The sequence below is a fragment of the Antennarius striatus genome, chromosome 14 (genome assembly GCF_040054535.1).
Source record: "Antennarius striatus isolate MH-2024 chromosome 14, ASM4005453v1, whole genome shotgun sequence".
Classification (NCBI taxonomy): Eukaryota; Metazoa; Chordata; class Actinopteri; order Lophiiformes; family Antennariidae; genus Antennarius; species Antennarius striatus.
Genome location: NC_090789.1, coordinates 19,044,754 through 19,058,448, shown reverse-complemented (window position 1 = coordinate 19,058,448; position 13,695 = coordinate 19,044,754). Strand labels below are relative to the sequence as shown.

At 43.2% G+C, this 13,695-nt stretch overlaps 1 protein-coding gene across 3 annotated transcripts in view; it reads left to right on the top strand.

The window, feature by feature from the left end:
- Positions 1–1,304: 1,304 nt before the first annotated feature.
- Positions 1,305–13,695, top strand: part of grik2 (glutamate receptor, ionotropic, kainate 2) — a 182,736-nt gene continuing 170,345 nt past the window's right edge. For all 3 annotated transcript variants that reach the window (XM_068332729.1, XM_068332727.1, XM_068332728.1), the window contains exons 1-2: positions 1,305–1,383; positions 4,596–4,950. In XM_068332729.1, coding sequence (XP_068188830.1) covers positions 4,851–4,950 — 100 coding nt within the window. In that variant the 5' untranslated portion in view covers positions 1,305–1,383; positions 4,596–4,850. The remainder of the gene's footprint in view (positions 1,384–4,595; positions 4,951–13,695) is intronic.

Below are 13,695 nucleotides of genomic sequence, written 5' to 3'. Positions count from 1 at the left end.
TGTAATCCTCCATTTTTATAGGAAGGCAAGGCGAGCGGAAAACCAATGAATGGCTGCACCTGACTCCCTGACTATAGATTGTAGTTTACTGTCACTTATTCTATGGCGGAGGAGTCCCAAGAAGAATCCCTTGGATCACCAGCGCCCCCTACCACGAGGCAGGAGAACTGCGTGCCTCACTTAGTGCCTCTTCCCAGTCGTTTCAGGACCGCTCAACTCAAGAAAGTCGTTACACACGTACAGTTGTTGATAAAAAAGACTTTACATTATATACATTAGCTAAACTATGGAAATTTATTTCATACAGGAAACGTGTTTCAACATTTTAATTTTAATTTGCTGCCTCACAACAGGTCTCTTCTCAGTATTTCAGCTGTAAATGTGAAAATTCAGCGATTTTGAGTAAAAAATAATCTAAAATTGGTGGCGTTAAACGGAAAATAACTTTATAATACACATCACTGGATAAATATAACCATTTAATTTATTTCTTCCATTTTCCTTTTTTTCCCCTCCTCTGACCCCACCTGACTGTCCACAATAGTTTGTCAGAATTAATCTGCATTCTGCAACTTTAACCATGTTTTTATTTTAAATAACCTCTTGAATGTGTTTCTGTTGGCTCCTCCGTGACAACAGGACAAAAATCTGTGATGAAGATGTCTGTGGATCCTCCTCTTCCTCCTATTGGTGTGACTCACAGCCACCTATAGGAGGCTAAGAGGAGAGCTTCACACACTCATCTGCTTCCTCCCACGGGGTTTGGTGTGTGTGTGTGAAAATTCATTTGTATTTTACTATATAATAATTATTTTTATTTATATTTTTCTGCTTCATTTGTGATATCGAATCAGTTTCCCTCCACTGCTTCTGTCAGCCTCAGAACATTTAAGAACCACAACTTTTAGTCCACAGCAGCAAATTGAGTTTTCAATAGAGACAGGAAGAATAAAAAAAAATCTGAAATGATCTGGATGAGGTGATGTCTTTAGTCCAAATCACTTTGTCTTTAAACGCAGGACATACTGAAGATAATATCTATCAATTTAATCACGTTACTGTCATTTTGGAATCCGTCCCGATCACACAGCGGTCCGGGTTTGGATGCGCGTCCAGCGGGATTCGAGCGCAGCTGTCCGCGGGGCTCCGGGACTGAACCATCCGGATCCAGACACACCGGAGAGGCGTCCGGTCCTTGAGTCCCGTCGTCCAGCGCCCCCCCCCCCCACCCCCACTCCCACCCCCACCGCTTTAAGCAGCGCGTCCTGCCATCCGACAGGAGGCGTGTCTCCTCTGCGGCCGGGGCGCAGCGCGCACACCTTCTCCTCCGCGCCGACAACTTGTTCGGAATGCGCCGGTGACGCTCCGCGGCTCCAGCTCCAGGTAAGCCCGTTCTGTACAGCTGCGTCTGTTTTCACCCTCACTCCTGACGCGTGTGTGTGAGACAGAAACGTTTTCATGTCCAGCTGCATAAACGCGCAGTTACGCACCTCGCCGGTCAGGGTTGGAGTGTTTCCGGGGGTTCCAGAGAGGAATGGTTGTTTCTTCATCACAGCGACAGGAATGTCTCTTCACAGACTCCACGTTGGGGTGACGTGACCTCTCTTGTCTTTGTCCGACCTCTGTGTGTGTGTGTGTGTGTGTGTGTGTGTGGGGGGGGGGGGTCGACACCTTTTCCAGTTCTTTGAACGTTTGAGGCGCATTGAATGTTTGTGAGGACAGGCTTCATGTCGGACCGGGTCTACTGGTCTGGATTCACCGGTTCACCGGGACCCTCTGCTTAAACCACCGGGCTGTAGGATGGACTTGGAGCCCCGTTGGTTGGTTCAGGTGTCCCGGTAGGAGGGGGAATGACCATGAATTGAACGCACCTTTGCGCCCGTTACGCACGGCTGAGATGGAGCTGCGGGTGTGTGGAGTTCAGGAAAGCTGCGTGTTTATTCTGACCCCCGTGTCAGGTTAATAATCCACATCCTGTGGACGTGTTGGCTGAAGAAATCTAACAGCCACAGAGAAATAAAGAAGCCAGCCGTTTCTAAAATCACAGACATTCACGGTTACGTGTTGTTTAAAGTGTGACCGCGTCCCGGGGAAAATATGCTCTAATTAAATTCTTACAGTTACACTTTCTAAGATCTTTTTTAGTTTGTTTTTTTGTAAGCAGGCCTTAGAATATTTAACATACCTGTAGGGATGTGGTTTTGACGCACAACACTGTAGAACCAACCCTCTTTCACTGGATCCACCAGACATCATGGGGAGGGAATATGAAATAACTGAGATACACTTCTTTATTCAACTAACAGATGGTAATGTATAATATACCAGACATTAATACATAATACACAGAGCTGATAATACCTGCTAAACATATTTCATAAAAAATAATAAATAAAACACAAAGAGATAATATATACAACTGATTAAATACCAGACACTACATTATAATATATGAAAATGACATAACTGACACTAATATATATTATATACAAATCATAATGTACACGAAGATTATGTATAATTAAAAAAAACTGAAGACACACTATTATAGAGAACTGGTGATACAGCAGACACTAGATAATATATAGAACTGGTGATACAGCAGACACTAGATAATATATAGAACTGGTGATATAACACATCACATTTTGTTTTCTACAAATAAAAATATTAAAGATAATAACTGACAATGTAAAGAAAATATAATCTATGGAATACTAATAGATAATAATCTAATCTCAAGCACTCCCTCAGATAAATACAAGGAGCATGTTTGAGTTGTCCAAGTCCATCCAGTCACATGTCCACTGGGGGGTCACTCTTTGTCCAATGAAACACCAACATCTGGATTCTTGAATCTGAGGCTCGACCAATGGACAGACTTTCTGCTCACAGCCAGAGAGGCGTCACCTCGAGGACCTCAACCCCCCCGTGACGGATTAGAGGCTGTCTGACCACCAAACCTCCCCCACCTCAGAGGAGATGTTAGTGGGATTGAGGAGCTCCTTCAAGTTCTTCTTCCCCATCATATCCGGGATGGAGGTCAGCAGCGCTCCATCCACACTGGACGCAGTCTGAGCAGAGCCCCCCCCCCCCTCTGAGGCGTCCGACCATTGGCCAGAATATCTTTGAATGGCGTCCAGAAGTCAGGCTCCTTGGAGTCGCTGAACTTCGGCCACATCCCAGTTTTTGCCTCAGCGACAGCCAGAGCAGCTCCAGACGTGACCTCTACCTGTCAGCAACCAATCACAGACATGAATGGATAATATATTCAACCCATAATGAACCAGAAACTAATAAATAATACAACTGATTATTATACCAAACATTTATAGATTATATTTAGAACTGATTGTGCAGAAACCCTAACCCCAAACCCTGTCCACTAATAGATAATATACAGCTGATAATTTACCCATCACTAATTAATGATATACACAGTTAATGCAAATGGATGCTAAAAGATAGCCGATAGGAAACCAAACACTAATCAATAATATATAGAAGTGATGATAAACCAGATACTAAAAATAATAAAACAAAAGTGAGAATATACCAGACATTACCAAACAATACGAACAATCAATAATACACACAATCAACAATATACACATTCAATAATACAAAGACACTAATAAACAACACAGTATACACAATTAAGAGTATACCAGACAGTAATAAACACTATATAACACTGATAATATACCAGACAGTAATAAACACTATATAACACTGATAATATACCAGACAGTAATAAACACTATATAAGACTGATAATATACCAGACAGTAATAAACACTATATAAGACTGATAATATACCAGACAGTAATAAACACTATATAAGACTGATAATATACCAGACAGTAATAAACACTATATAAGACTGATAATATACCAGACAATAATGAATAATAAATGCAACCACAAATAAACCTGACACTAATCAATAAACACTAGTAGATCAGATGCTGATAGATTATAGATAGATATATACCATCCTCATAGATAATTTATTGATCTGATAATATTGTAACAGATGACATGTAGAACTAATAAACTAATAAACTAGAACTAATAAAATAAACGATCGCCATATTTGAACAAAACTTAGTCTGAGTCCTGACCTCACAACTCTTTTGTGATGACGTAATAATGACGTAATTATAGTTCATTATTGCGTAGCCACGTGGTTGATGATGACAGAGGGGTGACCATCTGATCAGAGGAGGGCTGTCCAACATGTTTAGGTGGATGTGACCCCCCCAGGTCTGAGGGACAGGGGACAGACACCGAGCCCCCGTCCGGGTGTCTTCTGGCCGGTCCGGTCCTGACGGACTGGGATCAGACACCGAACCGGACAGAGGGAAACCCGGGCTGCTCGGGACCACGTGAGGGGGTTGGTGGGGTTGGGGGGGCAGATACGGATCAAGGGTCTCCCTCCACCGCCGCTGGCTCCGCGTCAGCTCTGTGCGCCATCGCGGCGGGAGGAGCTCCGGTCCGGGGAGGCAGCTGTGACTCCGCTCCGCTCTCTGACGCGTCTCCACAAACCTCCCTGTCCCCCCCCCCCCTTTACCCTCCAATCTGTGTCTTTCAGCAGAAGGACCTCCTCTCCCCCCCTCCTGCCTAACATGGATGCCCATCCACCTCCAGCATCCTCCTCCCCGGCCGATCCGGAGGGCTGTGTCCGCTTGGCGCAGTGATTTCCCGGCGTCGCGTTGACCCGGACGGACGCGGGGCTGCCGCCGAGCCCGGAGCCCATCGTGTCATGAGATTCCTGCCGCCTGGCTTCACACCAACGGCTTCAGACTGAAACAGTTGTGGGAATTAAAAGCCCCCGAGTACCGCCAACATGAGCCCCCCGCTGAGAGGCAGGTGCCCCCGCAGGCTCCTGCTGCTGCTGCTCCACTGGGTGGGATACTGCCACGGAATGCCCCACGTCCTGAGGTTTGGTGAGTCACTTCTTTAGTCCATGTTGCTGCCGTCAGGACCTGTTGGAGACTCTCCCCCCGTCTCACCTCCACAAGTTTGGCTTCTGTTGTTTTTACAGTTTAGGAAGTTTGAGCAAGAAGAGAGACTCATGCATGAGTGGACAGGGGGTCCTCAGGGGGTCCTCAGGAGGCCATTGGGGGCCACAGGAGGCAGACTCAGCCACAGTGGACCTGTTGCTTTTAGTAAAGTCTTATTAATGAAAAAGCACACACAAAAAAACCCCCCAAAAAAACCCCTGGTGTGCACATATGCTGATGACATCGTGGTTTGATGTGAGACACCGTCGTGTGTGTGTGTGTGTGTGTGTGTGTGTGTGTGTGTGTGTGTGTCTTCATGACTTCTTCAAACTGTTGACAGACCTCAACTCTCAGGCTGGAACGATGAAAAACATCACTGCTAAATGTGTTTGTTAATGGATTTTAGTTCATTAACAGTCAATACTGTGTGTGTGTGTGTGTGTGTGTGTGTGTGTGTGTGTGTGTGTGTGTGTGTGTGTGTGTGTGTGATGTTTTACGTCTTATTTTCCTACGGTTTTATATATTCTGTTTCCTTTGAAGGAATAAGGAGCATCATTTTGCAGAATCTGCCTCATGCATGTTTCAGAGAGGTGATGAATATTTTATTTTGCTCTGAGGCAGATCTCTGAATGACCTTTTGAACACTCATGTTTTGCTTTCATTGTCTCCTTAAACTCTTTAAAGTAGTAAAAACACATTTCATCAAACTCTATCTGTCTGTCTGTCCATCCGTCTGTCTATTCATCACATTTAAGTTTAAACATTACCTCTATGTGACATCAGAAGTTAGATTCTGCTGTCACGAACATGTTGTCCCAATGATTGACTGGAGATGGCTGAACATTACCCACCTGTGCTCTGCCACCTCTGTCAGAGAGGCTGTGTCTGCCGGCTCCTTCAAGTGTCCTGCAGGTTTTCAGGAGTTCAGCATCCTGCAGGTGAGGTCAAAGAATTGGATTCTTCCTGTGGAGGAGTTGGCATATTCAGGGTCAAATTCAGCTCAGGTTCCTTTCAGCAGGAAGCATTTCACACATTCCCTACATGAGCTTCTTGTGGAAGGCGTGTTGTTCTCAGCAAGGTTGATATTAAAAGTTGAAGTCAGGGAAGTTGTCCAAGTGAGGACAGGATGGGAATTCATGGCTTTCATTACAGTCCTAACAGAGCTGCAGAATGTAGGACATCCATGTTCTCTGCTGCTAAAAGAAGCAGTTATGTGAAGTATTTTTCACACTATAAGGCACACCTTAAAACCTTTAATTTTCTCAAAATCTAACAGTGCGCCTTATAGTGATGAAAATACTGTATGTACATAAAGTTATTGGTTTCTATCTGAGTCGGTCAGTTAGTATGAAGGTCAGTGTCCAATGGGGAAGAGGCTACGTGTTGGACACAAGAAGTCCCACATTAGAAAACACATGAAGTAATTGTCATTGAGGCCCGTCAGAAATGTTCCCATCATCCTCTGGGCTTCAGCCCCGCCCCATGAGGAAATTTGCAAAGATGCCACTTTCAAGGAGTGATTGCTGAGCAGGTTCCTGTGTGATGGAGAACATTAGACCAGAAAGGAGTGGAGGTAAAAATAAATAAAGGATGACAAAGGCACCAAAGTGTTAACAGATCACTGAGCATATTTCAGATACGTTGAAAATACTTCAACAAATCACTTCCAGTTCTGTAACACTCAGTGTGTAGTGTCAGCTCTTCACCTCTGCCTGCTTGTGTTTGGTGTTAGGGTCAGATCTATCTACAAGTAGTCCTCAACCTAAGAACACAGCTGTCTCTGAGATGTTGTTTATAAGCTGAATTGTTCGTAAATCGTTATTTAATAAATTTCAATCTATAATCACCGTTTGAAGTCATTTTGATGTCATTATTACTCTAAATACTGAAGTTCTACTCCCTAAGACTCACCAGAAACAATTGCAAGACATAAAGACAATACTTAATGAAACAAAACACTGTAGTACCGTAATGTAACTTTAACATCTCTACCTCTGCTGAATGAATTTTATCCTGGGGGGTGTAGAGGCTAAGCCCAGCTCTAATTGGGGGTGGCAGTGGCTCATCGGTAGAGCGGGTCGTCCGATGATCACAAGATTGGCTGTTTGATTCTCGCTCATGTCCAGCCACCCGGAGCGTGAGCTGACAGTGGGAGGTGTCAGCTCACCTCCCGAGCACTGCCGAGGCGCCCTTGAGCAAGCCGCCATCTCCCTTTACAAGTTGCTCATTAGGGCGCACCAGGAAGGGGCTGCCCGCCGCTCTACCTCCCCCTGCATGCCTACAGGCCCCTTGTGTGTGTGTGTGTGTGTGTGTGTGTGCGTGTGCGTGTGCGTGTGCGTGTGCGTGTGTGTGTGTGTGTGTGGTTGTGTGTGTGTGTGTGTGTGTGTGTGTGCGTGTGCGTGTGCGTGTGCGTGTGCGTGTGCGTGTGCGTGTGCGTGTGTGGTTGTGTGTGTGTGTGTGCGTGCGTGCGTGTGTGTGTGTGCGTGTTCAGGGCCTGTACATACTAATCTATATATGAATGTATTGCTGTAGTGTGCTACTAATTTCCCTTTGCAGATAATAATCAGTATATTAAAAAGAAATCCACAGAGGCTTTCCACCCCCCTGACGTGAATACCACGCTAACGTGCGTCCTGGTGATTAATTGTTTTGTTTCCATTAAATTCCTCAGTTAACTCATCCTGTAGTTAACATCAAATAGCAACACATTCAGAGTTCATCTTTCAGAATACTGTTAATACTTCTGGACAGAAACCTGACCCGGCTATAGTGTTGTTGTTAGCTCTATGTGTGTGTTATATGGTGTTGTTGTCAGCTCTATGTGTGTGTTATATAGTGTTGTTGTCAGCTCTATGTGTGTGTTATATAGTGTTGTTGTCAGCTCTATGTGTGTGTTATATAGTGTTGTTGTCAGCTCTATGTGTGTGTTATATAGTGTTGTCAGCTCTATGTGTGTGTTATATAGTGTTGTTGTCAGCTCTATGTGTGTGTTATATAGTGTTGTTGTCAGCTCTAGGTGTGTGTTATATAGTGTTGTTGTCAGCTCTATGTGTGTGTTATATAGTGTTGTTGTCAGCTCTATGTGTGTGTTATACAGTGTTGTTGTCAGCTCTATGTGTGTGTTATATAGTGTTGTTGTCAGCTCTATGTGTGTGTTATATAGTGTTGTTGTCAGCTCTATGTGTGTGTTATATAGTGTTGTTGTCAGCTCTATGTGTGTGTTATACAGTGTTGTTGTCAGCTCTATGTGTGTGTTATATAGTGTTGTTGTCAGCTCTATGTGTGTGTTATATAGTGTTGCTGTCAGCTCTATGTGTGTGTTATATAGTGTTGCTGTCAGCTCTATGTGTGTGTTATATAGTGTTGCTGTCAGCTCTATGTGTGTGTTATATAGTGTTGTTGTCAGCTCTAGGTGTGTGTTATATGGTGTTGTTGTCAGCTCTAGGTGTGTGTTATATAGTGTTGCTGTCAGCTCTATGTGTGTGTTATATAGTGTTGCTGTCAGCTCTATGTGTGTGTTATATAGTGTTGCTGTCAGCTCTATGTGTGTGTTATATAGTGTTGTTGTCAGCTCTATGTGTGTGTTATATAGTGTTGTTGTCAGCTCTATGTGTGTGTTATATAGTGTTGTTGTCAGCTCTATGTGTGTGTTATATAGTGTTGTTGTCAGCTCTAGGTGTGTGTTATATGGTGTTGTTGTCAGCTCTAGGTGTGTGTTATATAGTGTTGTCAGCTCTATGTGTGTGTTATATGGTGTTGATGTCAGCTCTAGGTGTGTGTTATATAGTGTTGCTGTCAGCTCTATGTGTGTGTTATATAGTGTTGCTGTCAGCTCTATGTGTGTGTTATATAGTGTTGTTGTCAGCTCTAGGTGTGTGTTATATAGTGTTGTCAGCTCTATGTGTGTGTTATATAGTGTTGTTGTCAGCTCTAGGTGTGTGTTATATGGTGTTGTTGTCAGCTCTAGGTGTGTGTTATATAGTGTTGTCAGCTCTATGTGTGTGTTATATAGTGTTGTTGTCAGCTCTATGTGTGTGTTATATGGAGTTGTTGTCAGCTCCATGTGTGTGTTATATGTCAGCTCTATGTGTGTGTTATATAGTGTTGCTGCCAGCTCTATGTGTGTGTTATATAGTGTTGCTGTCAGCTCTATGTGTGTGTTATATAGTGTTGCTGTCAGCTCTATGTGTGTGTTATATAGTGTTGCTGTCAGCTCTATGTGTGTGTTATATAGTGTTGTCAGCTCTATGTGTGTGTTATATAGTGTTGTTGTCAGCTCTAGGTGTGTGTTATATAGTGTTGTCAGCTCTATGTGTGTGTTATATAGTGTTGCTGTCAGCTCTATGTGTGTGTTATATAGTGTTGCTGTCAGCTCTATGTGTGTGTTATATAGTGTTGCTGTCAGCTCTATGTGTGTGTTATATAGTGTTGTTGTCAGCTCTATGTGTGTGTTATATAGTGTTGTTGTCAGCTCTAGGTGTGTGTTATATGGTGTTGTTGTCAGCTCTATGTGTGTGTTATATAGTGTTGTCAGCTCTATGTGTGTGTTATATAGTGTTGCTGTCAGCTCTATGTGTGTGTTATATAGTGTTGCTGTCAGCTCTATGTGTGTGTTATATAGTGTTGCTGTCAGCTCTATGTGTGTGTTATATAGTGTTGTTGTCAGCTCTATGTGTGTGTTATATGGTGTTGTTGTCAGCTCTAGGTGTGTGTTATATAGTGTTGTTGTCAGCTCTAGGTGTGTGTTATATGGTGTTGTTGTCAGCTCTAGGTGTGTGTTATATAGTGTTGTCAGCTCTATGTGTGTGTTATATGGTGTTGATGTCAGCTCTAGGTGTGTGTTATATAGTGTTGCTGTCAGCTCTATGTGTGTGTTATATAGTGTTGCTGTCAGCTCTATGTGTGTGTTATATAGTGTTGCTGTCAGCTCTATGTGTGTGTTATATAGTGTTGTTGTCAGCTCTAGGTGTGTGTTATATAGTGTTGTCAGCTCTATGTGTGTGTTATATAGTGTTGTTGTCAGCTCTAGGTGTGTGTTATATGGTGTTGTTGTCAGCTCTAGGTGTGTGTTATATAGTGTTGTCAGCTCTATGTGTGTGTTATATAGTGTTGTTGTCAGCTCTATGGGTGTGTTATATAGTGTTGTTGTCAGCTCTATGTGTGTGTTATATGGAGTTGTTGTCAGCTCCATGTGTGTGTTATATGTCAGCTCTATGTGTGTGTTATATAGTGTTGCTGCCAGCTCTATGTGTGTGTTATATAGTGTTGCTGTCAGCTCTATGTGTGTGTTATATAGTGTTGCTGTCAGCTCTATGTGTGTGTTATATAGTGTTGTCAGCTCTATGTGTGTGTTATATAGTGTTGTTGTCAGCTCTAGGTGTGTGTTATATAGTGTTGTCAGCTCTATGTGTGTGTTATATAGTGTTGCTGTCAGCTCTATGTGTGTGTTATATAGTGTTGCTGTCAGCTCTATGTGTGTGTTATATAGTGTTGCTGTCAGCTCTATGTGTGTGTTATATAGTGTTGTTGTCAGCTCTATGTGTGTGTTATATAGTGTTGTTGTCAGCTCTAGGTGTGTGTTATATGGTGTTGTTGTCAGCTCTATGTGTGTGTTATATAGTGTTGTTGTCAGCTCTAGGTGTGTGTTATATGGTGTTGTTGTCAGCTCTAGGTGTGTGTTATATAGTGTTGTCAGCTCTATGTGTGTGTTATATGGTGTTGATGTCAGCTCTAGGTGTGTGTTATATAGTGTTGCTGTCAGCTCTATGTGTGTGTTATATAGTGTTGCTGTCAGCTCTATGTGTGTGCTATATAGTGTTGCTGTCAGCTCTATGTGTGTGTTATATAGTGTTGTTGTCAGCTCTAGGTGTGTGTTATATAGTGTTGTCAGCTCTATGTGTGTGTTATATAGTGTTGTTGTCAGCTCTAGGTGTGTGTTATATGGTGTTGTTGTCAGCTCTAGGTGTGTGTTATATAGTGTTGTCAGCTTTATGTGTGTGTTATATAGTGTTGTTGTCAGCTCTATGGGTGTGTTATATAGTGTTGTTGTCAGCTCTATGTGTGTGTTATATGGAGTTGTTGTCAGCTCCATGTGTGTGTTATATGTCAGCTCTATGTGTGTGTTATATAGTGTTGCTGCCAGCTCTATGTGTGTGTTATATAGTGTTGCTGTCAGCTCTATGTGTGTGTTATATAGTGTTGCTGTCAGCTCTATGTGTGTGTTATATAGTGTTGCTGTCAGCTCTATGTGTGTGTTATATAGTGTTGTCAGCTCTATGTGTGTGTTATATAGTGTTGTCAGCTCTATGTGTTTGTTATAAGGTGTTGCTGTCAGCTCTATGTGTGTGTTATAAGGTGTTGTCAGCTCTATGTGTGTGTTATAAGGTGTTGTTGTCAGCTCTATGTGTGTGTTATATAGTGTTGTTGTCAGCTCTATGTGTGTGTTATAAGGTGTTGTTGTCAGCTCTATCTATGTGTTATAAGGTGTTGTTGTCAGCTCTATGTGTGTGTTATATGGAGTTGTTGTCAGCTCTATGTGTGTGTTATATAGTGTTGTCAGCTCTATGTGTGTGTTATATAGTGTTGTTGTCAGCTCTATGTGTGTGTTATATAGTGTTGTTGTCAGCTCTATGTGTGTGTTATATAGTGTTGTTGTCAGCTCTAGGTGTGTGTTATATGGTGTTGTCAGCTCTATCACTGAGTGATGAGTGATGCTGTTGCTCCCTTCACTGCACGCGTCTGAGCCAAAGTGGTTTCCATAGTTTCCATATGCTTCTGTCTTCAGAGCTCAACACCAGGATCAGATGCTGCTGGATGGAATTAAAAATATGTTTGATCAACGTTAGGAAGTCAACCAAGCCAAGTGTGTGTGTGTGTGTGTGTGTGTGTGTGTGTGTATGTGTGTGTGTGTGTGTGTGTGTGTGTGTGTGTGTGTGTGTGATTAAAGATAACTAGCAGATGACGGTCGTGTGAGTAAACAGTGTTGCATTCTGATGAGTCACTGAACATGCTGAAACACACCCCTGACCTCCATCATCACTGGCACTATTTGTTTCCTCCTCACAGTTTATATTTCATATCATGTTACATGTTTAACTGAAGACCTATAAAAACATGCTGAGCAGAAGGACAATAAAAATGTAAATAGTACTATTGATTTATCAAGGACACAAGTGGAAATAGAACTGGACCTTCATTCGGTCATTTCATACATTTGCAGGTAACAATTTATTTTGTAGTTATCAGCAAAAGAGGTTCTGGTCGCAGTCAAATCCCTGAATCAACCCCAAGCGAACACATAGTGTTTCAATATTCTTTTCAAGGTGGACTGAGGGAAAGGTTGACTTTGCAGCCTGAGACAGTAGGGGGCGCTATTCTGCCAGCACAAATACAGTGAAGCTGTCCCAGTCTGGCAGTGACAGATGGCAGGAGGATAGACAGTGTGGAAAAACCCCCCCACTTCCATCATGTTTATGCAGTTCAGAGGAGACAAAGGGGGGTGAACACCTTCAGCACCCCTGAGTGTCCTACAAGAACCCCCAGACCGTCAAGTGAAGTTCATTATTTAACAATCAATGCCTACAAATCGAATTGCACCTGCAATTAAAGAAGAATCAGACTGATGTTGAAACTTGTTAAAGATATAGAATAGTGATGAATAGTTTTGAGTGATAATCTACTGGATGTATATAACTATCAATCTGCTGTTTTTAGGTGATTATTGGCCACTAGCCTCTTGGTGTTATAAGTGGTTGCACAATTTTTACAGTTTTCATGTACAGGATGTGTTTGGTGGTTCATGCTCATCAATAATACCTTTACATCAGAATATATTCTGATGTAAGACCAGGCATGGGCAAACTACGCCCCATCAGCCATATACGTCTGTTAGGTTGCGTAATCCAGCTCGCAAAATTTGCTAAAACCGTATAATCAATTTTATAAAATAAATACATTTTAAAATTATTTTTATAATAAGCCTTAGATATTTTTACTTTGTTGAAGATCAGCATCTTTAAATCCGAGGTCATGGTTCTTGACCAGAAAAGGGTGGTGTGCCGTCTTCAGGTCGGTGGAGAGTCTTTGCCCCAAGTGGAGGAGTTTAAGTATCTTGGGGTCTTGTTCACGAGTGAGGGAAGGATGGAACTCGAGATTGACAGATGGATCGGTGCAGCTTCTGCAGTGATGCAGTCGTTGTGTAGGTCTATTGGTCAATCTACGTTCCTGCTCTCACTTATGATCATGAGCTTTGGGTCATGACTGAAAGGACAAGATCCCGGATACAAGCGGCTGAAATGAGTTTCCACTGTAGAGTGGGGGGGGGGGGCGCACCCTTAGAGATAGGGTGAGGAGCTCAGTCACCAGGGAGGAGCTCGGAGTAGAGCCGCTGCTCCTCCGCCTCCAGCGGAGCCAGCTGAGGTGGCTCGGGCATCTGTTCTGGATGCCTCCTGGACGCCTCCCTGGGGAGGTGTTCCGGGCATGTCCTACTGGGAGGAGACCTTGGGGAAGACCTAGGACACGCTGGAGGGACTATGTCTCTCAGCTGGCCTGGGAACGCCTCAGGCTCCCCCCCAGAGGAGCTGGAGGAGGTGTCTGGGGAGAGGGAAGTATGGACATCCCTCCTGAGATTGTTGCCCCCACGACCTGGCCCCGGATAGGCGGTTGAAGATGGATGGATGGTTATCTTTT